This window comes from Parasteatoda tepidariorum, chromosome 10 (assembly GCF_982258835.1).
Source record: "Parasteatoda tepidariorum strain Cologne lab strain chromosome 10, Ptep-v5.0, whole genome shotgun sequence".
NCBI classification, from domain to species: Eukaryota; Metazoa; Arthropoda; class Arachnida; order Araneae; family Theridiidae; genus Parasteatoda; species Parasteatoda tepidariorum.
The window spans coordinates 9,606,598-9,633,925 of record NC_141764.1 but is presented as its reverse complement, the minus strand read 5'-3'; the positions used below and the strand labels follow the sequence as shown (position 1 = coordinate 9,633,925).

Sequence of the window (27,328 nt, the reverse complement as noted above, 5' to 3'; positions counted from 1 at the left end):
TTTAATTTCGCATCTGGCATCAGAGAGCCATGTTTTTCTTGTCAACAAACCGGTCAAAACTATCAGGATTTCATCAAAAAAGATATCAGAAACATTCATGATTTTGTAATGTTTTAAACAAACTATTGCCAAACATTAATTTGCTCCAGTTAAGGAATTTCTTTTTAATCTATGGACTTTGTTTCGGGTGATAAGATTTCTGTGTATAAAGCCTTAAGATTGAAGCCTATAGTTGAACCATTAGATTTGAGAAATAAAATTTGTACATATTTCATTTAAGTTTAAATTCTTTCCTTTTGTTTTAATCAGACTATTAAACAATGAAGTCGAAGATCGTTGAATGTGTGCCAAATTTTTCGGAAGGACGGAATAAAGAGGTATCTAACTTAATTTATTAATAGATGTATGTCCTTAATTTATGTTAGTTAACTTAGATAGTTCAATCTGTGTTAATTGTCGTTCAAGAGCCTCTACACTTAAACTTTTAGACATTTCCGAACTAGAGAAAATATTATTAAAATCTAGCTTAAACAAAATTTTTATGGGATGAAAATGATTTTTGCTATTCCTTTGTACTTAAAAGATATCAAGTATACAAATTATTCTAGAGCTCAGCATCATATACAGTTGAAAACGGTGCATAGAACTTTTGTTTTTTATTTAAGAAAACAAAGACTTTTGTAGTATCTTATCAATATCAAATATATGAATGGATTTTATTTTATACGATTTTAGATTAAAAATGCATAAATTTGAATTAAGGGGATTATCTTGCTTAATTTTTTTACATATTCTAAAGACGAAAAATTTCATGAAAAGTAAGACAGTGGATTTTTTGCTTTAAATTAAATTGAGGTATTCTGTATGATTTCTTATTAAATGTACAAAGGAAACAAAACTGAAAAAATGGTAATTTTGTAAAAGTAAATTGTCATTATTTCTATGCCAAAAAACATCATTTTCTTAAGCCATATATACCATGTGTTTTCTATACCATATTTTTTTATACCAAAAATTTCTAAATTTTATTCAATTCCAAATAATGATTTATATAGTAATTTTAATTGCTTTGTTAAATTATTTTCTTATAATAGTAGTAGGTATTTCTTTTTTGTGTTAGCACTAGAAAAAGATGATAAAAAGCGTATACTGAGATAAAAAGGGTCAATTTAACTGTTCTTTAGAATGTTACAAGAGTAACCAAAAACTTATAAAAGTTAATCCTGAATTTAAAAAATTTATTTAAAATCAAAAATATCCATATAGATGTACTGCTTATTTGAAATTATCCAATGACCAGTAGTTTGAAACTGGTCCATACAATTTATCTGCAGTTATTCTACATTTTATTTTGTAACAAGAGTAAAAAAAGAGAAAAAAGTTACTATAAAAGAATTATGTTCGTTAGAAATGATCTTTAAAAAATGCTATCACAATATGAACACTGATAAAAAAAAAAGTTAATAAAGAGCCCTGTGACAGAATTTTTTCGGGATTTCTACGACACACCTCTCTAGTACCTACTAAACTTTCTGCAAGATACTTTGAATAATATAAAATATATTTGTTACTAATTTAAAGTAACCAAAATGTCAACTTTAAAAAAAAAAAAAAAAAAACTTTTTGGATAAAGTAATATTTTTTATTTGACTACTTAATATTTTTTTATTGTAATATTATGAGCAATAGTATTCTCGCATTTTGTAGGGGAAAACACTTTTTTTTTTTTTTTTTTTTTTTTGCATTTTGTAAATCATTATCACATTAAAAATAATAAAAAAAAATTCGTGAAATCTGTAGCAGTAACTACCGAAGAAAAGATCGACCGTGAAATCACGCAAATCGGACGCTTCCAAAAATGTTTACTAAATGTGTGTTTTCATTTCGAGCAGTTGTAATAAATATACCGTATGAAAAATATAGGATTTTAAAAGCTATGTGGAAACTAAAAGTAATAACTTCAACAAAAAAAAGAAAAAGGAATAAAACTTTCTGTAGAAGAGAAAACCAAATTTTTTACTTCATTATTTTTAATTTTATTTTTCATTATTCTGAAATAAGAATCAAAAAATCACAAGCATTTTTTTTCCCACTCATATGCTGGAGAAATGCATGTTTTGAATATAGTTTTAAAGAAAAGATAAAATTTTTTGAAAATTTCTGCGAAAAAGAAAACTAAATTCTTTTACTTCTCAAAGAAAAAATCTTTCTGCAAGAACTCCATATCGTTCTGTGATAATGTCGCTGTATCACCACAATTCTGCCACGGGGATAAAAAGAATCGAAAGAGAAACAGGAAAAGAAATTGTTCTTAGTTCTGAAATATAACTTTACTGTTTAGAATCACAGTTTTCTATGTTACTAGTTATCTGTCTTACCTTACAAGAAAAAAGTGACAATAAAAGATTAAAGTCTATTAGAACCACTCCATTAGCATGCTACACTTCAGTTAAAATAGAAAAACAAGCAAAAATGTAACCCAACAAAAGTTCTCAATTTTTAAAACATTAAGTGTTAAAAGAACGAGAAAATTGACTTGTTGCATGTATTTATCAAGAAAGAAAAAAATCAGCAGTGCAAAACTCATGGTTCAGTATAAAGTAATCTAGTTTCAATTCTTCAAATTTCCGTTTTTCTATGAGTTTCAGAACCTAAACTAATAAGTTTTAGAACTTAACAAATATGTGTATGTGTAAAACTATTTCTAATAATGAATAGCAAAAAATTTGATTTTAGAATATTCTTTATTAAATCTATTAAAATTTCCAGCTTAAAAAAACGAGTTGTTAAATATTTTTACAAATAATACTTTGCCAAGCATTCAGTAAAATATTTGGCAAAAGGGCAGCATACCAAATATTCGTTACATCCCTAATAATAATTAACAACTCATAGTTATTACTACCTGTGGTATAAACCAAATAGTTATAATATGGGTCTTAAAGTATTAAGATTACCATTAGAAAAACCAATCAATAGTTTCAATAATTTTTTAAACATGTAATATGATCTATAATAAATCATATATATGATATATAATAAATCATATTATATGAGTATGATATATAATATAAATTATAATTATAGTAGCATATAAAGCAAATATTGTGCATGATTTATCTTATAAAATGTCTCCATTGTCAAAAGAAAAACTTGGCCAAGGTTTTTGACGGATTTTGACACTTAAGATAGATTTTTGATGCATCATGCCAAAAGCCAGTTTTTGACATCAAAAACCAAACCCTAATTGCATTAGTTAATAATATCCGAATTTGAAAAAAATGCACATGAAAGCATCTAAAAAAATTGAGGAGATTAAATGAATTTCAACGGAATTTTCGTGAATAAAATGTGTCAAAAAGTCTTAAATACGATTATTTCTGCAGGAAACCTATTGAGTAAATTTTCTGATGTATATTTATTTAGATAATTCTTTGTTACAATCTTGTTAAATTTTTTCTATTTAATAATGCTTTTTCTTTTGAACTCCATTAAGTATTACATAAAATGTGATTTTACAAGCACTATGGTATAAAAATTATTTGCTCCTTTCTGCTCCTAAAACCAAATTCATTTGCGCCAAAATGTTGACAACTGCTGTTCCATTTCTGTCAATGTCATAAAAGATATAGAATTAAATAATCTTAAAGATTTCATTTTTCAAAATTCATTTTCAGTCTTTAACTGTTTTTGTCTTCCTCCTGAACGACACTGAAGATAAAAGTAGATGGAGTAAAATCACTACTTACAAATATCCCCTACAGGATATTTCCACATCAGCATCTATTTGCGCCAATAACAATTGCCAAGGCACCAAAACGTTTTTAAACTTAAAACAAAATTTTTTTTTTAAATATAATTGTTTGCCGGGTATCAACTCAACTGAACTTACCTGTTTAGTTGGTCCTCATCTGTGATTTTTTTCTTTTGTTTCTGGCGGGCCACTGCCCAGAAATAGCTGAAATTATTTTGGAGTCAGTAGTGATACGCAAATCTTCTAATCTTTCTCTAACTAATTTATGCTGCCAATTATTATTGGAATTTTTACGTTGAAATTTAAAACAGTTGTTCCACAATTGTCTCCAATTCATTTATTTTTTAGATAATTGATGCAATATCAGAGGCTATTAGAAGTACAAGTGGTGTGTCCCTGCTAGATGTGGATCCTGGCCCCTCTACCAATCGGACAGTGTACACCTTCGTTGGCTCTCCTGATGCTGTCATTGAAGGAGCCCTGAATGCTGCGAGGATAGCAAATAAGTTGATTGACATGACAAAGCATAAAGGTACATTTAAATTGTTTTTTTTTTCTTTCTAAATTAAGGTGCACGGTCCTTTTTTTTTTTTTTTTTTTAAAGTTTGCAACTATAATTTAATATTTCAGCTTACCAAACAGGCCTAATGAAATCTAATTTGTGCAGGCGTCAAATTACACATGAAGTCGGTTGTTAAGTTCCCACCAGAATTATAGCTGTGATAGAATTCCATGAACAGATACCATTAGTTGATTTTTTGTTGTTTTTGTGAAAAGCCGGGTGAACTGTATTAAGATCACCCTACTTTTTGAGGGCTGATCGTGGATTAAGTTCATGGTCGTGGTCGCTCCTGTGTTGCCTTTAGCAGTCAAGTGAATAGGTTGTATGTTCTGTGTGATCGAGACTGAGTATCAACAGCACGAGGAGGACAGTGTCACAGTCACAAGTAGTAGTAAGTCGACCGTGCAGAGTGAGTCATCCATTGAAGTAGGCGTGTTCTAATGAAGGTGGGAGTTCCGGGCAAGGCAGGCATATTCACATCACGTCCGGGTTACCAATGTGGGGATAGTAGTTTTTCCACATTGTCAACCTTCCAGAATTGGAATTGTATTTTAGTAGTGGTAGGAACACTACAATTCTTAATCATTCAACAAATCTGTTTAACTGTAATTCATAATAGTATATCAATGAAATTTGCCCTAAAAATAATAATTGTCAAAGAGTTTAGGTATTGATTTAAAAAAGTTTATCTTAAAATGTATTGTGTAATTAGTTAATATTGTTGAATTACATTATAATAAGGAAGTTTTAGACTCTCTACAATCAACATAATAATAGCAGAGTAGAATGAGAAAAAAATGTTGAATTATTTGAACTGGAGAAAACACCTTTTAGGTTGATAGACACCCTTAATGACTTGCACTGTTTATATGACTATAAATTTTCGTGGAATGAGTTTATTGAGGAAATGGAGTCCTCTTAAGTGAATATCCCACAGAATCACTATTCTATTTATGATCAAATTTATACAGGTCCATAGCTTTTTTAAAAAGTACTTAAAGTTGCTTTTTTAAAAATTCCTTAATGTTCCCTTTTCCGAAATGAGATTTTTTTTATTGTGTCTATTTTTGTCACGAATTATGCAAAACGCATTGTTTTCACACTATTTTATTCAATGTTTTCACAATTCATTCAACCACAATAATAACATTACTATGATATGCACACTAAGAAACAATTTATCTTCCTATTATTGAAAGTTCATGTATATATATGAACTTTCAATAATAGGAAGAAATTTTTTTAATTAGTATATAATCCTAATTATATTTAGAGAGATTTCTGTATTGTGATCTGCTACAGAATAATCACCAAATTTAGACAACTTCTGGGCAGCGGCACACCTTGGCGATTGTAGTTGACATGACAGGTCACTATACGGAAATATCCCCTTATATATATTTTTGAAATAAAGAGTTTAAGAATATTTTTTGAATGCTTGAAAACTGCTTCTTTTTTGTTTTAAAATTTGTGTATGCACCCTGTTATAATGTTCTTTTGTTTTTGTTGTTCAGGTGAACATCCTCGCCTTGGTGCTCTTGATGTTTGTCCATTTATACCAGTACAGGGAGTTGAAATGGAGGAGTGTATATTCTGTGCCCGGAAGTTTTCAGAAAAACTAGCTGCTGAATTAAAAGTTCCTGGTATGTGTGCTTACTTATAACAATCATAGTTTATTTTACTTTGATAAAAGGAGGTGTGGCTAATAAATAACCAGACTGCATGCATTAGCCACTAGGCTTGGTGTGGAAAAGTGGGAATAGAATTGTAATAAACCTTAAGACTTTCAGTGCAGTTGGTTTTTATTCCTTCCTTCATTCTATCTTGTTGTTTATTCTTGTTTGACATTTTAATGAAGTGCTGCTATCTTGATAAGTTTAAAAATCATCCAGCACATTAAGTTGTCGTTGAACAGTCGACGCAATTTTGGGTTTACAACTACTAATGTTCAACTCTGTAGCCTTGTAATTTTGAACCCAATCCAGAAGACAAGGGAGCTTGTGGATCAAGCATTGGGAGAAAATTGTCTTCATGAAGGAAATTTTAGATGGAATTAACCCGCTTTTGCATTAAATGGAGTGGAAACCGCGAAAACCTCCCATGGTTTGCCTGATGGCAAGGGGACTTTAACCCATGATCCGTCTACCACTGATGATATTTTACGTCAGCACTGGGGTAGGTGCAAGCCGGATGCGGACCAGCCATCCCTGGAATTCGAATCTGGTTTACCTCATTGGAAGGCGAACACTCTATCCCCTGATACATCACAGCCCCAAAGAAGACTATCAAGATAATTATAGGTCGGATAGTTAAATGTTTGAATGGCGCTAACGATTATTGGAAGTTCTGGAGGTTCATGAAGATGATGAATGCTCTGGTTGACCCGTGATTCCAGGAACTGATAACAAACATGAAGTAAAAATAATGAAATAATGCATGAAGACCAATGTTTGAGTGTTCATATTTTGTCAGATATTACAAACATTGACAGAGAAACAATAAGAAAAATTTTGACCTCAGACTTGCATGTGAGGAAAGTTTGTGCAAAACTGGTACCAAAGAACTAAGCATGTGAGCGAACAATGAACAGGAAAAGCATTTGTTCCGACAAAAGCAAAACCATGGAAGACCCCATATTGCAAAAGGCTAAAAAAGCTTGAATGTGCTAATGCAAACAAAAAGTTGTGCTCATCGCTTATTTTTAATATTAATGATATCATCATAATTGAATGGGTATCTCAGTGCCATACAGTAAATCAGCAATCTGACATTCAGGTCTTAAGACTTAAAAAAATAGTGTGGAAGAAAAAAACAGTTATTTGGAGCAACAACGTATGAATCTTGCTCCAAGGCAATGCCCTGATGCACAATGCGCTTTTGGTGAAACAGTTTTTGGCAGACATACTCATTACTGTTCTCAAGCATTCACCGCTCTCACCAAATCCCGCACCATGCAACTTCTACCCGTTTTAATTATCTACTAAATAAATTAAATGCAGGCTAAATACTTTGATTAAAGAAAGTTTATTTGGTTTTAAATTATTCAAATTAAAATAAAAGCATTTTAGAGCAAAATAAGATCAATATTCAATAGGAAATATACTTCCTGTTGTAAGACATTTCTGTTAAGTAAATAGGAGTTTTTGCAAATCTTATATATATTTTTAAAGGACTTTTTAAGCTAAAGAAGTCAACTGTCATAAACTTGCCTATTCTGATTTCTTTTCTCAGTTTAATAAATTATTTTTATTTCCTTAGATTGAATAAAAAACTATTTTTGTAGTTTTAAAAAGTTTTCAATTTTTTAAAAACTTTTTTGCATTTTGCTTGTGAAGTTATATTGTATATTACTTATATTTTCCATTTGAATTAAAATATTTTTTTCTAGCTTGTCTTTTAAATTTTATTGGTGAACTATTTTTGTTATTTTTCTCTTCTCAATTTAATATAAAATTTGTTTTTATAGTGTACCTGTATGGTTTTGCTTCTGATCAAGAGCACAGAAAAACGGTCCCTCAAATTAGAACTGGAGAATATGAAGGCATTCTAGAAAAGGTATTTCAGTGAGTATTTTAATTATTTCAATGCATCAACTTATTTCATTTTTTTGTATTCATTTATTTAAATCTTATTTTCCCTTTTATAAATGTAGACTTTTCTAAGTGAGGAAATCCAATGATAAATGCATATAAACAGGGTTGATGCATTTAAAAAAAATAAATTGAAACACTTGTTTTAAATATCTTTTAAAAACATTAAATAGAAAGCATCTTTTTTTTTAATTTAGAAAAAAAAGAAAAAAGAAATAATTTTTTCACTCTGTCTTTATGTTCTATAAACTAATCAGGAAGTGTCGGAAGTCAAAGAAAAAAATATATCCTTTATACAATAACAGTGTATTTAAAATAGCTTTTTATTTTAGTAACATATGCTCTAAATTTTAAGTAAGAAATACTACTTGAAATTGTTTTAGAAAAATCATCAAAAATCAATGCTGATGTTGTCGTAGGCCATTAAGGCAAAGGGTGCTATTGTTGTTATTTTCCAGTGGCGCCATCTATGGCCAAGAATTTGACTTCTGTCACACCCGTTTATAGGGCCGACTCATTCATTCATCCACAGACCGTAATTTTAACATGAACTAGAGAACAATCAATCTCCACTCCAGGACCCACAGAGGTATAATTTGTTAAGGGAACATGGGGGGCTTTGTGACCTGACAGATTTAACATGCACCAGTCACCATTTCATCAGCATTGGCATGACAGCCCTTTGTGAGCCTGGGCCTTCCTCAAAAGCTTTTCCCATTCTGCCCTTCTCCCAGCAATTGATTTCCAGTTCTTTACTTTTAGCATGGCAAAATTCTCATCCACACAGTCTTTCCATCTCTTTTTGGGCCTTCCTCTTGGCCTTTTATTGTAGGGGGTTGCATTAAAGACTCCTAATGCTGTTCGTTCTGGGCTCATTCTCAGTACATGCCCGGCCCATCTAATTCTACTTAGTTTAATAGTTTAATGATATCATCACTATTAAAGATCTTATATATTTCAAAATTACATCTTTTTCTCCAGTTGTTGTTATCGAGGATAGCGCCAAAGATGGTTCATAGGACCTTCCTTTCGAAAGTTGCTAATGACTTCTCTTCCCTTATTGTTAAAGTCCATGTCTCTGAAGCATAAGTCAAAGCTGACTTGATTAATACCTTATAAAGTAAAATCTTCGTCTTTCGCCTGACAGATTTAACATGCACCTGTCACCATTTACTACATGGAAAGTCTTCGGCGGACTGGATTTGAACTCCTATTCTCACGAACCTGAGTCCAGCGCCCTGCCAACCAGACTATCCTGGCTGCTAAAAACCAATAAATTCACTAAATCAATAATTGATAATTGCAGTTGCTCTTTGGGAGAAAAAATTCCCCATTATTTTAAATTGTTGTAATCTTTTAATAGTGTTTTTTTTTTTAAAAAAAACTGTTAAAAGTTTTTTTTCTAAGAAAAAAAAAGAGAGAAAAACCATCTTTCAATACCTGTTTAAGATTTCTCAATTTGTTGTTTGTTTTGCTGTAAGTTGCTGAGAGATTTTTTTTATATGCATTTTTATTTCATATGAAAATACATTAAAATATATAAATATCAACAAGTTATTAAGGTGTGTAAAGGAAAAAGTGTGTATCTGAAAAGTAAAAAACTGAAAATAGTAGGACTAATTCTTTCGTTTTATAAAACTAAAATAATTAAAAAAATATTTAAATTAATAAAAATTTTCTTGAACTGCTTTGCATTTTGAAATATCATCTTAACATAGTTAAATTTCGATGCTACAAATTATGTTATCTTTTTGGTTATAGTTCATCAAACTGAGTTTTTTAAAAAGGAAACATTTTCTTTTGATAACTATATATTCTTCAGTTTGTATTTGGATTAAAGATGAAAGATATTTGATAACAGAAAGCTCTGTACCCCCTAGTCAAACATAAGATTTTTCAGACTTTCTGAACTTTAGAAAAAGAAAAAATAATGAAGTAAAAATATTATGATAAATGTCTATTTTTTCTTGATGTTTCTGCATTATTTATGTTTTACATTATTGTTTTCATTCTCAATATTTTCATCTCTTTAATGATTTATATACAACACTCAACAATTTCATTGACTGTCAATGTTCTCTTATAGAAATAAAAAGGAAACTTTGAATAGGTATGTCAGTAATTAAAAAAAAAAATTTGTGTGAGTGCAAAATATTTTCACATGCTTTTTTATTTATTATTTATGGTTTGTTGTTCTCTTCTCACTTTAATGCCAGCTCTTTTGTATATTCCTCCGCCTTTCAAAATTCAAGTTATACTTGTAATATTTCTAAAAAGTGTTTCCTCATTTTTTTTACTTCATAACTGGCATTGAACAGCCAACCCATTTCGGGGCTTACGACTATTATATTGAGTTTATGGCATTGCTGTTATTGTGAGCCAGGAGCGGAATTCAATTCATATGTGCTTCCTAATTTGTAATATAGAAGCACATACGTTTGTAATAAGGAAGTGCATATATTATGCACACAAATATTTATTAAGTGCTTCTTGATTTGTAAATATTATTTTAGAAATTGTAATTAAAAGCTATTGTTTTAGATTTCCAAACCTGAATGGAAGCCAGACTATGGTCCTGCTACATTTGTGCCGAGTTGGGGTGCAACTATGGCTGGGGCTAGAAAATTTCTCATTGCTTACAATGTAAATGTTCTCTGTACAAAAGAGCAAGCACATCGGATCGCCTTGGATATCAGAGAACAAGGGCGAAGCAAAGACGAGGTACATTCTTACTTTCATCAATGCTGTCTTCATCACCCAGGTGCTTTGTTTGAGATCTATTTTAAAAATCCCCTGTATTCTAAAAATGTAACCCTGCTAAAATCATGGATCACAAATTTTGCTATTTCTATGTTGATTGTGGTAATTGCGGGGACACACAAGGAGAAGTCTAAATCTATGTGCTAAAAATGGTGCATTTTTAAAAAGTGCTTAACGATGTTTTTTCGTTTTTTAAAAGCCCTTAAATTTGCTTTTTTCATGGTGTGTTTTTAAAAAGTGCTTAATTTTGCCTTTTCGAAAATGAAATTTTTTTCTTTACCATGTCGATTTTCACTGCAATTTATTATGCAAAAGTGTGGTTTTCACATTGTTCTATTGAACGTTTTCCAACCACAATCCATTTCGGTGTACCGCCGGTCAGTAATGTATAATATCGCCAAACATGTTACATGTTTGATGAAATATTTGGGAGTCTGCATGTGTGGGTTTGGTGAGATTCTTGCACTCTGCAACTCTGCTGCATTTTGCAATTTCAGGCTTCATTTTCCATCCTCTGAAATCGAACTGAAAAACCTCTCTGTCAGAAACTAGTTATTTTATCATAATCATGTAAAATCTTTAAAAATTATTTAGCCTTTTGTTAATATATATAGGACTTAAAAATGTTTTTTTTTTTTGTGCCTAAAAGGTTTTTTTAAGGTTTTTATTTTTGTTGAAAGATTTGACTGCGAACACTGTCACAGCTGTAAAATAATTTGAAATACAAAAAATATAAAAAAATAAACCCAATGTTAGGAAAAGAACAATTTTATAAGATGATGATTCTTAAAATATCATGGCTTTGTAATCTTTTTACAATTTTCTATTTTTTGCTTTTGCTGTTTAACAAAAAAAGGCATTGTCATTGTCTACATGAGCATATACTGAGGTTAGATTCTTGCACTCTCATGTTCAACTCTGCTGCATTTCGCAAGATATTCTCAATTTCAGGCTTCATTTTTCACCCTCAGAAATCGGCTGAGTAGTAGCACTCTGTGTTTTCGTAACGCAGGTCCTTGGTTCAATCCCCAGGCTGGACAAGGTTGACTCAGCTTTTCATTCCTTCAGTGGGTCTATAAAATGAGTACCAAGCATGCTTGGGAACAAAATACTTGGGCATTCCGCATTTGACTGGCTACCTAACCGGAGCAACTGTTCTTGCATACACCCCAGAGCCCATGGTCAAAAAACTGAGATGGGCACAGTAGGCCTTGGCCCTCTATGGGCAGTTGGGCCAATGAATTTAGAGTTTTAATATAATTAAGAAAAGAGTTCTTTGTCAAAAACTAGTTATTTTATCATGATTATGTAAAGTCTCTTAAAATTATTTTGCATTTTGTTAATGTATATAGTGCTTAAAGAGTATTTAAAAAATGCGTATTTCTTATTGAAAGATTTGTATACATTCCCTGATCACTTTTTTCTAAAAATACGGCAATGTGGAAAAGTTAAATGTATTATTTCAGCGTTAATTTTTTTTGTAAAAAGATAGATTCATTTTTAATGATTATTTTTTTAAAATGTGTTTTGTTAAAGTTATGTTTTCGTCTGCTAGCCTGGTAAGCTAAAAAGATGTCAAGCTATAGGATGGTGGTTGGACGAAGCAAACATTGCTCAGGTTTCAATCAATCTTACAGACCATGATGTCACCCCTGTACACATTGCATATGAAGAAGTAAGTTTCATTTAATTTAATTTCATTATGTTTGTAAAATATAAACATTCACAGCAGTAATAATTTTTCTTTCCAAACAATTCTGCATAGGTTTGCAAAGGAGCCAAAGATCTGAAACTAGCTGTTACTGGTTCACAAATTGTTGGTGTTGTTCCTCTCAAAGCTATGTTACAAGCAGCTGAGTTTTACATTCATAAAGAAAACTTGTTTGTTTTAGAAGAGGACCAGAAACTCCATTTGGTATGGAATATTTTAACTGCATTTATTGTATTTGCTCAATGAAATATATATATTATATTTCATGTATATATAGATATAGTAAATTTCATATATATATTTAGATCAGGGTTGGGTTTTTGACGTCAAAAAGTGGTTTTTGACATGACAAGGGTATAATACTGGTTTAAACCGTCAAAAACCCGTCAAAAATGTCAAAAACTAAAGTTTGCCAAGAAAATATATAAACTTCAAAACTACCAACAGTTGCCATGCATTATATTGAAATTTAATTATACTATAAGTAATCAGCAGGTTTTAAAATATTTTTTAATTAAAATTAAGGTAAAATAACAGATTTAAAATCTCAGAAATTTATATTCAAATGCATGTGCAGAAAAATTTTGCACAAAATTTTTTTAAATATTTATATTTTATAAAAAAAAAAATTTTTTTGATACTTAAGAAAATTAAAAGTTTATTACTATGCATTTTTGACATATAAGGAACATATAACTAATATTTATAAGGAACTTACAAGTTATGTTGTATAAATACAAACTTGATACAAGTGTATGAAAAAAAAATTTAATGTTATACCGAATATCTTTATTATCCAGTATGTTAATTTGAATTTAAAAGTAGTTATATTTGGGAATAATGATAAATATAATTCATATTGTTTATTATATTTATTTATAATTATTACACTTATCATTTTAAAACAATTTTTACCTCTTAATTTTTCTCCCACTTGTATTAAGAATACAAATAATGCATATCTTGAAAGCAAGAAGTAATTATTCAACAGCTGAATATTTAGATATTCAGCAAAACTATGTATATAGTATTCAGCAAAATGAAATTCACAAGTATTTGGATAAACTAAATTTTCAGCATAGTAAATGAATAGGCTGAATATAATGTAAATCGACACTAACTACTCTGTGTATTTAACAGAAAGCACTTAAATTTGTATTGTCTTATGTTAAAAAGATTATTAAGAAGATTTAAAAGAATATTAAAGAGATTTTTCTTTAAAAGATGTCTAATGTACACAACTGCTAATGTTTATCTTTAAAAATGTCTAATTTTTAGTATAATCTATACTAAACACTAAATTTGGTTATAAATAAATTTCTTAATATCACTGCAGATTTTCAATAACACATGAAAATGAATACATAATATTACAAAAGATGTGAGCTTTCAAAAGTACAAGATTTTGGTTACTATTCAAAATATAAGTGTTTCTTCAAATTTTTAAATTTATTTTTTCTAGAACATATTTAGAAACACTATGCTTTATAAAAAATATATAAATTTTAGGTATTAATTAAATTTCACATATGAATATAGGTTTTTGACATTTTCGACATTTTTGACAGTGAGGTTTTTGACGTGACAGTTTAAACCATGGTTTAAACTGTCAAAAACTGTCACATGTCAAAAACCTGCCAACCCTGATTTAGATAGATAGATATTATTATATAATGACATTTTATGTGATTTAAACTATAATCATTGTTTTATATCTTTTTTTTCTTAACAAATTTTCGTTAACTGTTAGATTAGTATATATATTTTTAAGTCATTTTAACTTTTGCTCCACGTCGGTAAGTTTGTTTTCTGCTTTGTTTTATCTCAAACTTATTTGCATTTTCGTTTTTTCGCAAGACATATTTTAAAATATTGCATTTACCATCATAAAGGAATGCATTTTGAAGATAACCTTTACCTTTTCCCATTTAAAAAAAAAATTCCATTTTATTTTCTAATTATAAATGACTTGCAAGAAATAACTATCTGTGTTCTGTTAGGGAAGGTACATATTGATAATATTTTGGAGAGGGTACATAATGAATTATTCATAGTTTGGTTATGGTATAGTCATAGTATAGTCATGGGTAAATAAGAAAAAATCCGTAATGAGAGATGTCCGTTTTGTAGGAGTGTCCATAATGTGAGGTTATGTAATGATTGATAATTATATACTACATGTTATATTAATTTTGTTGTACTTTTTTGCACAATTCCACTTTTTCCACCATAACTTAATGAATCTAAAATTGCAAAACTTTGATATGATGTTGGGGAGTGTACAAATGTAATTGAAGTATTTTATATATTCTCCCTGATAATCTGTTTTTGAATTTTTATTTCACTTGAATAATATTATATAAATACAAATGAAGTGAAATTTACTGTTCAATAAATTTTTAAGGTTGAATTAGGGATCAAATACTTCTATATTCTTTTTATGAGTAAGATAAGTTCTTTAAATATAATTTTATAGTTCCTGTTATTCAATTGATTTACAGTGATTTTTAACCAATTAACAATTAGCTGTAGTACATGAAAATTTAACAAAATAATGAACTAAGAGGTCATACAAATCCATTTTTTTTCTTTCAAATATTTAGTTGCTTTCAAAACTAGCAAAGAGAAAGGTTCTTGTTAATAGAACTGAAACTATTGTATGTCAATTTATGTATTTTCACTTGTGCTTTGTTTACCTTGTTTTATTTTATTTAGTCTACATAGCACAAAGTATTACCCTTTCCTTTGTAAGAATAATACACTTTTATATTAAATTCATTATTTTTCATTTTAACCTTGTATTATAATTATAAAAAGAAGTATTCAGAAAATATGTTTTTTTATTAAGATATCGTAAAAACTGTGAATACATTAACTACTACTGTGAAAAAAAATTTTTATCAATGAATCGTCCTGATGTGTATTTTTTTAGGGCTTTCTAGTAATGTTACCACTAGTAATGTTTTAATAATTTTTTGGTTTATTTTTTAAACACTGGCATGCATGCTAAATTTAATAGAAATTTCGTCTGAAAAATTTTAAGTTATGCATATAACCAACCACCTTTAATGTGGTGATTTTTATTCAGAAGAATACTTCTATGATAATACATATATTTTGCTCAAATTTTTAAAATAATTTTAAAATGTTTTGAAGTAAAACAAATAACAGAATTCTTTTTTTTTTTCTTCCAAAATAAATGAATTTTAATAATTGCATTAATTTTCACTTTAGTATTTGAAGGAGATTCATGAAGACAATTTTTGGGTTTTGTATTATTACACAGCATTTTTTTCATAATTTCTAAAAAATTTAGTTTTTACATTATGATTTTTTCCAATAATAATAAAAATGAATTTTTTGGATGAGGCAACTTTTTTAGGTAGTTCCCTTAATTGCTTGTTTTATTTATTTAAAATTGTATTAATATTTATTTATTTTCAATTCTATAATTATCATTATAATAATTATAACATCCTAATCTAGACTCAAATATATATGTTCTAAAGTTATAGAATAGGTAATGTAAAATTGTGAAATTTTTTTAAGCATATACTTTGCCCCTTTATTCTTTTTTAAAATGTATAAAATATATATTTTTTTTTTTACAGAAAACATAATTATAATTTCATAATTATATTCAGATTTAAAATTAATTATCCTTAATGTTTTAGAATAGACGTAAAATTTAACATTTTAATACAAATACTTAGATTTATTTTTCTCATAAAATTTAAAATGATTGTTTGAATAACCATTCTAGGCAATCAACAGGCTTGGTTTAAATTCATTAGGTCCTTTCAACCCAAAAGAAAGGATTATTGAATATATGTTGCCAGAAAATGATTCCAATTCATTGGTTAACAAAACAGTGGAAGACTTTATAAAAACTGTTGCTGCCAGAACTCCAGCACCCGGAGGGGGATCTGTGGCCGGTGCTGTAGCTGCTATGGTATTGTTTATCTTAAATATTTATATGTTTTGACATTAATTGCTATGTTAGACAGAGATTTAACTGCATGTTGACTGCTTTATAATAATTCATTTAATAAAGATCATAATTATTAATTTAATTTTCTAACAGCAGTAACTACAATGCACTTTAAATGCACTTAACATATCGTATCATATATTGAATATAAATTTCTACGCTTTAAAAATGAAACATAACTTTTAGATATAAAATTCAGATTCCATTTCCAACATGTTTCTGTATGCATCCTCACAAAACAGCCATCTTAGAATTGTTACATAAGATTAAATGAAGTTTTTAATCCTTATCATTTCCTTGTGGCAACTTAACCTTATATAATGCAACCTCATCGTTTTCAAGTGGCTATTTTTCATAAGTGTAGCTATTTCATTTTATAAAATCAAATGTTCTTAGAGCAGACGTGATTTTAAGAGGCAGTGGGCACTGTAAATGTAAAAATTCTTTGCCAAAAGTGAAATAACTTTAAACAATGGTCTTCAATTTGGAAAAAGTTTTTTTTTTTTTCATTTTATTGAGAGAAAAAAAATCTGTGAACTTCCACAACTCTCGCTGTAAACAAAATTGCCGTTATTAAATCAAAATGACTGAATACCTCATAGATAGATTACTATTTGTCTTAAAAATGTATATTTAATTTACTATTTATAGGGAGCTGCTTTGTCTTGCATGGTGGGGCAAATGACGTATGGTAAGAGGCAATGGGAAAGACATGACTCCCAAATGAGGCGCATCATTCCTGTCATGTATGAAGCCATGAGAGAATTGGTATCCATTATTGATGCTGACACATCAGCATTTAATGACTACATGGTAATAAAGTTTTATTCACTTAAATAATAATGCATATACAGTCAAACTCCCGCTATAGTGAACCTTCAAGGGACCAAAATTTTGGTTTACTATAACCGGGTGTTCACTATATCCGTTATGCAGGTAATTTAATTAATGGTTCCCAAACTCCTCCGTTTTATTCCACATTATTCAAATAAATGACTAAAAAATATTATGCAGTAGCAAAAAAATTGTTATTTTTCATTATTCTTTGTCTTGCGTACAAAAAATATTATCAATCTTTAGCTGATGAGCAATCCTCAACATCAGTTATGGAAACACTTCCCGACTCTCTGATAATTTTTTCTGAATTTCTGTTATTCCATTTTTTAAACCTGTCTAAACCAGCCATTCGAGCACATGAAAGTAGTCCCATAAAATCACTTAGCAAATTCATCCACATTTGTCCAGATACTGGAAGATTGCGGCTTCTTCGAATGGTGAACCACTTCAGTAATGCTTCTTTGACATCCTTGTGATCTGCTTTTCTCAACTTTTTCTGCCATCTAAATTTTTTTTGTGAGAAGAAATTATTAATTGCCTATTTTTCCATATGTTACAAGCTTCAGGTTTGGATAGTTTATATTTCCTGAAAATATCGAAAGAAATTAAGAAAAAAAATCAGTCGAAGAAGTTAAGAAAAAGTTCATTATATACAACATCATCACTTTTTTGTGTCACTATATCCACAAAAGATAACATTATGCTTGTATAGTAAGGCACGGGACCGAACATTTGGTTCACTATATCCGGGAGTTCACTATAAACCGTGTTCACTATAGCGGGGTTTGACTGTGTATATATATATGGGTAGGCTCCTACTAAAGACTGTAGAATGTGTGTAAAAAAATTAATATTCTTGTATTAGTTCACACACTCTCCCTATATCTTGTTCAAATTTTCAATCGTTAATAAAATACCTTTTATTCATCCACTCAAGTACAAATACATTTTTTTTAAACTTGTAGTGAATGTCACTTGATGTTAATACAGTTTATTCAAATATTAATTCATTCATTAAATTTAATTCATTAATTTTAGTTTTATATAAGAGAAAAAATTGAAATTAATTAATAAAAAGTAACTAATATAAAACTTTTCTTTGTTGACTTAAGTAGGAATTGACTGGTAAAAAATAAATAAATAAATAAATTATATTACTTGTTTATGTTTAATTTAAATCGCTGTTGTTACTTATTTTTCAGGCTGCCTTGAAGCTACCCAAGGAAACTCCTGAAGATATTGTAATGTGAGTATAAAGAACACAATTATAAATTAATTTCGTATTTTTGAAAACACTAAATGTCAATTTTTTTTTGTCTTAGGTATAATCAATTTATTTATATATTTTTTAAATCTATTTTTGCTATGAATTTGGTACAATTTATATATGCCATGCAATATTTTTGACCCAAACATTATGTAAAAGCAAATTTATTTGAAATTCTATGTTTAGTTGATTGGAGTGTTCTGTAATTGTGATAATATGCTAAAAAAAAAAAAACATTCTTATATTCACATTTTTCACTGAAGTAATCATGAGTGCACATAGAGGACCAGCAAAAAATTTTAATAATATTTTAAAAAATAAGGAGTTTTCTAAATAATCTCAATCAAATTTTGAATTTTATTTAGACATTGAAACTTTTAGAACAGTTACCTTATAAGTTTGGAACATTTCCTTTAGATTCTCAAAACTTTTCTAAGCTATTTTAATTATCAATTTAAGTGAAAGCAAAGTAAAAAGTTCCAGAAAAAGATCAAATTTCCTGACTTTATTTTTGTAAGTATTCTTATTTGTGAATGTTACATATAACTAACAAACTCTACTATAGCTTAAAACAATAATTCTTTTGAGCGTATATGTTAAGCATTATTAGCATCTTTTTTCTTGTTGTTATAGATTGCAAAAATATCACTTTTAATTTGAAAAAATTATTTATTTAGTTCATTGAATGATATTTATTTTAAAATCCATAATTATTCAGTTATAATTATTGATTTGTTATTTAAAGAGAAAAAAAATCATACAATTAACTGGAAGACTACATTACCAAGTTAGTATTCCTTAAGTTACCTGCCTTTGAGTCAAAATGATATGTTTAATTTAAAGAAAGTTACATTACATTCACGCTTGATCTTCTTAAGCAGGATATTTTCAAACCTTTTGGTGTGAGTACCCCATAACGTTTATGAAATTTTTGTGGAACCCTGTAAAAACTAAACTCAGTGGCGCAACAGCCCATAGTGGACCAAGACCTACTGTGCCCAACTCAGTTTTCTTGACCTTGGGCTCTGGGGTGCAGGAGCAGATGTTCCGGTTAGGTGATCAGCCAAACGCGAAACCCCCAGTGTTTAGCTCCCAAGCATGCTTGGTACTCATGCAACCCTGTAAGCATTGCACAAATGCAACACAAGTCAATTCCTTCACTTGTACTGTAATATATTATTGCAGTTTTAGATCATCACTTTTAATTTGATGACATGGAGCTATATGAAAATATTAAGAAAGTTAAATAAAATTTTAATTGTAATAAAAAATAAAATAAAAAATTCAATAAAATAAAAAAAACTCTGAAAGGCAATCATAGGTTACTTATTGGCAAAATGGTTGTTGTCTAATTTAATTAATTATCTCGGTAAGTTTAGGCATTGGCATCATTTTTTGTTTCTTGCTTCAACCATTGGAACCGTGTCAATCAGTTTGGGACCATCTTTATTTGTGATATTCACCTGATTTAGTATTGAAAACAATCCAGTTTGAACTGTAGGTAAGAATTTCTGATTCTCAATTAAAACAACAAATGATGAAATTCTCTTTTATTCACGACTCAGGAAGTATTTATGGGATCTCTCTGGTCCTATATCTCAAAAATAAACTCACCAATTTAATGCATAACGAAATTAAAAGTGAACAAAAAAATTATCAAACAGCAGCGGCTGCCAGTTGGAAAGTGTGATGATGTCCAAATAAGGTGTGCGTGCAATCAAACCCAAAACAACACCCATTTTGCCAATGGGTAATAAATGATAAAAATTTCTTATCACTCTGTATTCTGAGAAGTTGAAATCATTTTTTAACATTCTTGAAACATAATAAGTTCTTGGAACTATATATGTCTAACATGCAGCCATATTTTCCTAAACTGTGACTTATATTTTTAGAGTTGTGAGCATTTTTATAAAAGTTTTTTTTTCCTTTAAATTTTAGTTTATAACCTGCAAAATTTTTAGTTAAATTTTACAATCCTGCCAAACACTTTAGATTATAAAACACAAATACTGTCAAACTCGCTTGTAACAAGCCCTGGTTTAACGAAAACCTGGATTCAACGAAGAAGTCGGAAAGACTTGGGTAATGCAATGCTAAGTGTATTTGGATCATAGCTCATTCTTAGCAAACAAACTCTACTTTTAGCAAGCAATGTTTTTTTGATTCATAAAGTTTTTACTTAATTCCAGCTCCGCTTCTGGTAAAAATTCCTTTTTTTCAAAGGAATTCCTTTTGATGTTTTTCACAACATGAGTCTTATCTGAATAATAACAATAATACAAAAAAGGAACAATTAGATAGTTCAAAGCAGATTCATTAACATTTTATCACTTTTAATTTTAACATTCTTTAAAAAATTCATTTTGTTCATTCATGTGGGAGAAACCTCGACTAATAGTTTTGTAATTATAGGAGAGAGACTGCCTTGGAAGCTGGTCTGAAGAAAGCAATATCAGTGCCCATGTACTTAGCAAAAACTGTTTGTAAGTTATGGGATGCATTGAAAGAATTAGCTATAATTGGAAACATTGGAACAAAATCTGATTTACAGGTATCATCTAAATCATATTTTGAGTTAGATTTTAGCAAAAAAATGTTCAAAATCACTTTCTCATTCCGTCTGCAACTTGCAAACGATTTACAAGAATCAGATTTGAAATATTAGTTTGATTTGAACCATTTTTCTTTATTAACCCCTTGTCAGTGTCGCCTGAATCCAGTTGGGGCAACTACTACGTGCAGTATTTCTGATGCCGCTATTTTGTGAAGCCCGAGCTGAGTTCGTTTCCACTTTAGGATACTTAATTCACTATTTTCCTAATAGATGGTATTAGTAGTTTTAGTTTTTCACCAATTACGACTTCAATCGAGGGAGGTAAAATGTGGGTGCGATATGGGCTTGTGTGCAGTACCATGTTTTGGCATATTCCATAGTGTAAAAGATTTGTAAAATTTATTTATTGAAAATCATATTGTTGTGTTTTTATATTATATTACACTAGTTATATTGTATTTAGCTTCAAAATTTTGTTTAATTTGTTCTAATTGAATTAGATGTGTGTGCAATCCATAACTTTTTTATGTGTATGTAAAAATTATAAATACAATAGTTATTGCATTTAAAATTTTATTTTTTTAATAAAAAGCCATTTTCTAACTTTTATGGTAATATAAAGAACAAAATTAAACAGTCAAAAAATTTTTCCATTTTTGGTCCATTTGTCTGAAATATATTTTACTGTTAAGAGGTTAAACTAACTTTAAAAATAGTTGCAAGGAATTGCTACCAACTAGTGTTTTTTTTTTTGTATCATGCCACTCACTACTCTATTTTTTTTCCTCCAAAAAGTAGTGCATTACAAACTAGTTATTATAATGCTTTTTAAGTCTAAATTACTGTTATAACATAATTAGGGTTTTTTTCTATTATAATATGGTTTTTTTTTTTAAACTAATACTTGAAAATTACTTAGACTAAATTACTTGAACCAATTTGTGTTCATGTTGTCTTGCAGTAATGTTTTGTTAATCTTAAATGCTATTATTATATTTTTGTTTCATTTCATAGTATAAATTTACAATTCTTTTCTTAATTTTTCAATCAGCCTAAATAAAGTTTGGTTTTCAAAGTAAATTTTCAAAACTAAATATTCATTATTAATGATAAATTTGTTAGAAATAAAGATTAAAGTGCAAAAACAATGCTAGTTGACATTTTAAAAATGCAAAAATTTTCTGGTTTAAGATCTATTGTTAATAAATTAATTAATTTACTTCTCTATATCAAAGTTTTCAATGTAAAAAAGGTATTAGGTCACAGATTCCTTGTGTTTCTTTGCAACTATCTAAATTTATAAAAAGGAATACCGGAAATTTAACAACTAAACATATCACCTCCAAATCTTCATTGATATATTCAATTGTGTTAGAAACATATTTTAATGGTTCTAATGTGTTGTTTCTATTTAATGATAATTCTGAATTTGACTTATTTTATTCCAATTTTACAGGTTGGAATTCGTTGTTTAGAAACAGGGGTTTTAGGTGCCTACTATAATGTTACAATTAACGCTGAAGGAATTAAGGATGAGAAATATAAAAATGGAGTATGTAATTTTTTATCTTATCTGCACTATATTTTGTTTTTAATATGTATGTCTTTTCACTCTTTTTTTTCTTCTTTTTATCTTGGTAACTATGCCACACGCATAGTGTGAGGTTCGTCTTCTTCAACCTTGAGTGCTATGTTTATTTAAGATATCTGTTTTTATATTACAGAAATCTGTTCTATTTATCTTAAATAAAAATAACATTGATTAGATATGTTACTTCAAGGTTTTCTTTTTTAATTTTTTTTATATAAGATGACTATTAATTTGATTTTATCCTTAGATTTCACTTAAGCAATTTTATATAAATAATTTAGTGGTCATTATCAAAATAATTTAATAAAGTAATTTATCGATTGATAATTTTTCCTAAATATTTTATGGATCATTATTAATGAATTTTAATTAATAATGATCTATAAATTTAATTAATATTAAGGTATGAAAACAGTAGTAATATCTCAGGGAAGACCTTGAAACTTCAGGGAGTATAAAATTGGCTTCAAAACTTCATGGGACATGTCTTATGAAAAACCTGGGAAAATGTAATTCTTTAAGCTATTTTTAACATAAAATTTTAAAAAAACATAATTTTTAGTTAAAATCCTTTTCTGTAATAAAGTTTGATAGTTTTCAAATACAAAGGTATTACAAGGTCCATTCCTTAAATAAAGATAAAATGTATCTGTGGATTCCAGACATGTGTTAAACGAGGAGGTAAGAATATGTCCTAGTCTTGCGCAGATGTGTAATGTCACAGGTAGAACGATAAGCAGTTTCATTCTTACAAGTGATGATGGCACTGTGCATTTTAAAGGAAAAATAAATAAAGATTGGTCAGTGATTTTTTTCACTATATTTATTCTTTTCAACCTGGCAACCATATGCCTCTGGCATAGGTAAACAAACAAAAAACAGTGTGTGCCATGTGCGCCAATTTGCACCAAATGTTTTTTCCTTTTCTTGATAGTTATTTTTATTCTTTATTGATGACTTAATAAATTTATTTAATAATAAAATAAATTTTAAAAAATTAGCTGTAAAAGTAGTTTTAATCCGGAACAAAATGTTACTAGTATAAATCCACAAATTGTTTCTATAGTTGAAAGCATACAACCGAACTTTACAAAGTGTGCCAAAAGTGTTTCAAGTTTCATTAATATTGCAAAATGGCCCAGTGCCCTGGGGCCTCAAGCACTCAGGAGGCCCTTGAATTTTATAAATTGTATTAAAAAAAACTAAGAATAAAAAATAAAAAAAACATTGCATTATATAATTTTTAAAATAAATATATTCCAATTTAAAAAGTGTGTAGTTTTTTTTTTCTACAAATAGTGATTATCATGCAAACACCAATAATTTGAACAGTTTATCACCTGAAAAACTTAAAAAGTCAACCAGAATCTATTTTTCGACGTTAAAATGAAGTTTTTAGGTACTCAATTCTCTAGGTCACAATGTCTCTAAATATGTTTGACCACCACCAACTCTGTTTAGTATTTATAATTAGTTAAATAAAGTAATAATTAAAAGAGTTTAGAATTACACATGGGATAGCATTTTTTAAACTGATGGGGTCTGGTGTGGGTGAAAGATGTTTTAATAACGGACTTTGATAGTTAGACGAAATTATTCATACCTTTTGAAAATTTTTATTTGTTATTCCCTTGTGTTTTTTTTTAATTAATTGTTTTAATTACAATCTTGGTTTTGAAAATTATTTAATTATTTCAAGAGCGCAAATGGTTAGCATCTAAATTTCTTTTTTCTTATTTTTAATTATGCATAAATTAAAAATTATTTATTTTATGTGCAATCAGTTTTTTGGCTATTTAAAATGTGTTTAAGTTTGTTAAAATCATTGCATATCTTAAAAATGCTTTGTTTTATGTATGTGCAGTTTTTTTAGTTTGATTTTAAGCAGTATGACATGCTATAGGGACCCTAAGCATTTATGCACCCGAGGACCCTGCTTGCAATTAAGACAGCCCTAAATCCACCATTAAAAAAAAAAAAAAAGTGATTATGTACTCAAATTCGTACAACATAATAACATCATATTAAAAGTATCAGAATTTGAATGAGAAAAAAAAGAAAATACGGGGAAATGGCTGAAAAAAGGATCATAAGCCTCTCTAATTGGGCAAATCAAAAGTAATTACTCAAGTTTAAAATTCATGTGTCATAATAAGATGAATTAAATTAAATCATCCCTAACTAAGTACATCAGAAATTGTAACTCAAATTTAAAATTCCTCTGTCAGTCATAATGTTACTTTATTAAAAGTATCAGAACTTGAAAAAACTATTTAGAAATGGCAACAAAAAAAAAATCGAAAAACCATATGGATATTTGAGAAAAGTGCTGGAAATAGACCTTTTTATTTATTTTTAATACAATGGGCTCCATATCATAACTGAAGGGCTAATGGGTTATGTTTTCCACACAAAAAAATTTAGACTAATTTGAAGGACATGAACTGAAAGAGTAGAAATTCAATTAAAATTAAGCTTAATGATCTAACAAATGAAATTCAAACTAACTGGATCGGAAAATGTTGTGAAGAAATAGAACTTTTTCAAACTTTTAGAGGAAGCAGAAAGTGATTGATGAAAAGACTAATTTTGAAAAAGCAATAGGAGTCTAAATGCTAATTTAAATGAAACTGAATGCTCTGTGTGTGTTTTTCTGAAGCCTTAGTAAAGAATGATAAAACCATAGGAAAATTAGTCACTGTATTTTTTTTTCTGTCTCATAAACAAAATTCATAAGCTGAAATTTGCAATAATTAGCAATAGAATGTTTTTTTTTTTTTTTTTTTTTTTGAACAGAAGAATATATTTTGAACGAATATTGTTTTCTAGTGACAAATTTTTATCATGAAAAAAGCTAAAGGAGAGATAATAATTTTAACTGTTAGAAACCATTCTAAGTATATTTTTGGGCTGTTAAAGGCACCGAGCTATCATAACCAAGGACTGAGTTCCTGCCCAAAATGCCACAATCACGCCATAAGGCCGGCACAGCTTGATTAGTAGTGCACTGGGCCCATGTCCAAGAGATCTCCGGCCGGCCGAAGTCTCCCCGTGTAGTAAATGGTGACTGATGCACGTTAAATCTATCGAGTCACAAGGTCCTCCATTGTTTGCATAACAAATCATACCTCTGGGGGTACTGATCTAGGAGTTTCCTTGTCTTCTGGATTGGTTCAAAATTTCAAGGCTACAGAGTTGAACATTAGTTGTCATAAACCCAAAATTGAGGAGTCGGCTATTAAATGACAGTTATAAAATAAAATAATGCCCTAAGTTTCAAAACTATGGAGCCTTAACCTCCATAACACACAGCAGGCTGTTGTGTGAATACTTTACTTTTTTATTTTCATCATATTTGAGCTCAGCCTGTTTGTTTTGTTAAAACTATCCACTCATTGTAATTTATTTATTTGCAGATTTTGAATGAAATAGAACAGTATCGTTCCCTAGCTGAGAAAGGCTCTCTGGAGGCCCTGCAGATTCTACAAGAAAGACGTTCTTAATTTACCATTGTTTCATTTATTAAACCTCAGAATATTTAATCTTTTATTTTAAAATAATGATATGTTAAAGTTTAAAATCTTTCTTTTTTTTAAATATCAGATGTTTTATTTACATATTTGATACCTATGTATATTATATTTATATGGAAAAAAAATCTTAGACACTTGGATTTTACTCATTTGTTTATAGATGCATTTTTATCATTTTATTTTTACTTTTTAATCTAGGAAATTTAATAAAATGTCTCAATGTGCCAATCAATGTATGAAATAACACTTCCAATTGTAAAAAATGCAGTGAAACACTTTTAAGAATTTTTTCTTTCCAAGACATGGACCAAAAAAATACTTCTTAAACATTATAACTATTTTCTATTAAAAAAACTCATAAATGTATAGAATCAGTTTGTTCAGCAAAAATTCCTGTTTATTTTATACCCTAAATTTCCAACCGTTTTTTTTTTTTTTTCGATCACTGCTGATTTTGAAATTCAAAAACTTTTCATATCCCTTAGAAGAAGAAAAAAAGAAGGGGGGGGGAAACAATATTGATAAATATATAATCAAAATAATAAACTTAATGATGCAATATTGTTTATGTTGATTTATTTTTTTATATTCAGAAAATTGATTAATTACATTATATCGATTTTAATAATATAACTTGTGTATAATCATAAAAAAAACAGTGCCATTCAGCAATTAAATTGTTAAAATGCGTATTATAGTATTTTAATGTATTTGTCAAAAAGTACTTTTAAAAAAATTAATATTTTTAAAGGTAAATATTATATGCCGAGTTAAAAATCTTAGGTACAAAACTAAAAAAATTATGAATTTTATTGTGTGCTCAATACTAGTTTCTTATCTACCTCAAATACCTATAATTTTGCTAACACTCCTTTAAAAGACCTGAACAACCACATTAGGAACCTATGCTTTATACTATCAACACATAATGGAATTAGGGGTGGAAGGGTGCACTTTTAGAAAATCTGTATGTTTATCTAAGTTCCTACTATCTGTATTGTGCTCATTCCCTCTTTGTATGAGACATGTTTTTCTTAAACAAGCATGAATGTCAAAAAACAAAAAGTAACCTCACTATCAACGCAGCTAACAGTTTTTTTATAAGGTTTTTGTCACATGATTTTATTTTTAAGATTTATATACTTTTATTTTTTTGTGTTTTTTTTTCACGTTTC

General features: G+C 28.7%; 1 protein-coding gene across 1 annotated transcript; it reads left to right on the top strand.

Annotated features, from left to right (window-relative positions):
- Positions 1-14: 14 nt before the first annotated feature.
- LOC107442201 (formimidoyltransferase-cyclodeaminase) lies at positions 15-26,715 on the top strand. The gene is made up of 13 exons (XM_043048668.3): positions 15-377; positions 4,103-4,286; positions 5,831-5,959; positions 7,783-7,871; positions 10,448-10,627; positions 12,222-12,341; positions 12,432-12,581; positions 16,141-16,329; positions 17,020-17,181; positions 18,408-18,451; positions 20,888-21,026; positions 22,486-22,581; positions 26,037-26,715. The coding sequence occupies exons 1-13, from the start codon at positions 321-323 to the stop codon at positions 26,121-26,123; spliced, it is 1,626 nt and encodes a 541-aa protein (XP_042904602.1). The 5' UTR covers positions 15-320; the 3' UTR covers positions 26,124-26,715.
- The last annotated feature ends 613 nt before the right edge of the window (positions 26,716-27,328 follow it).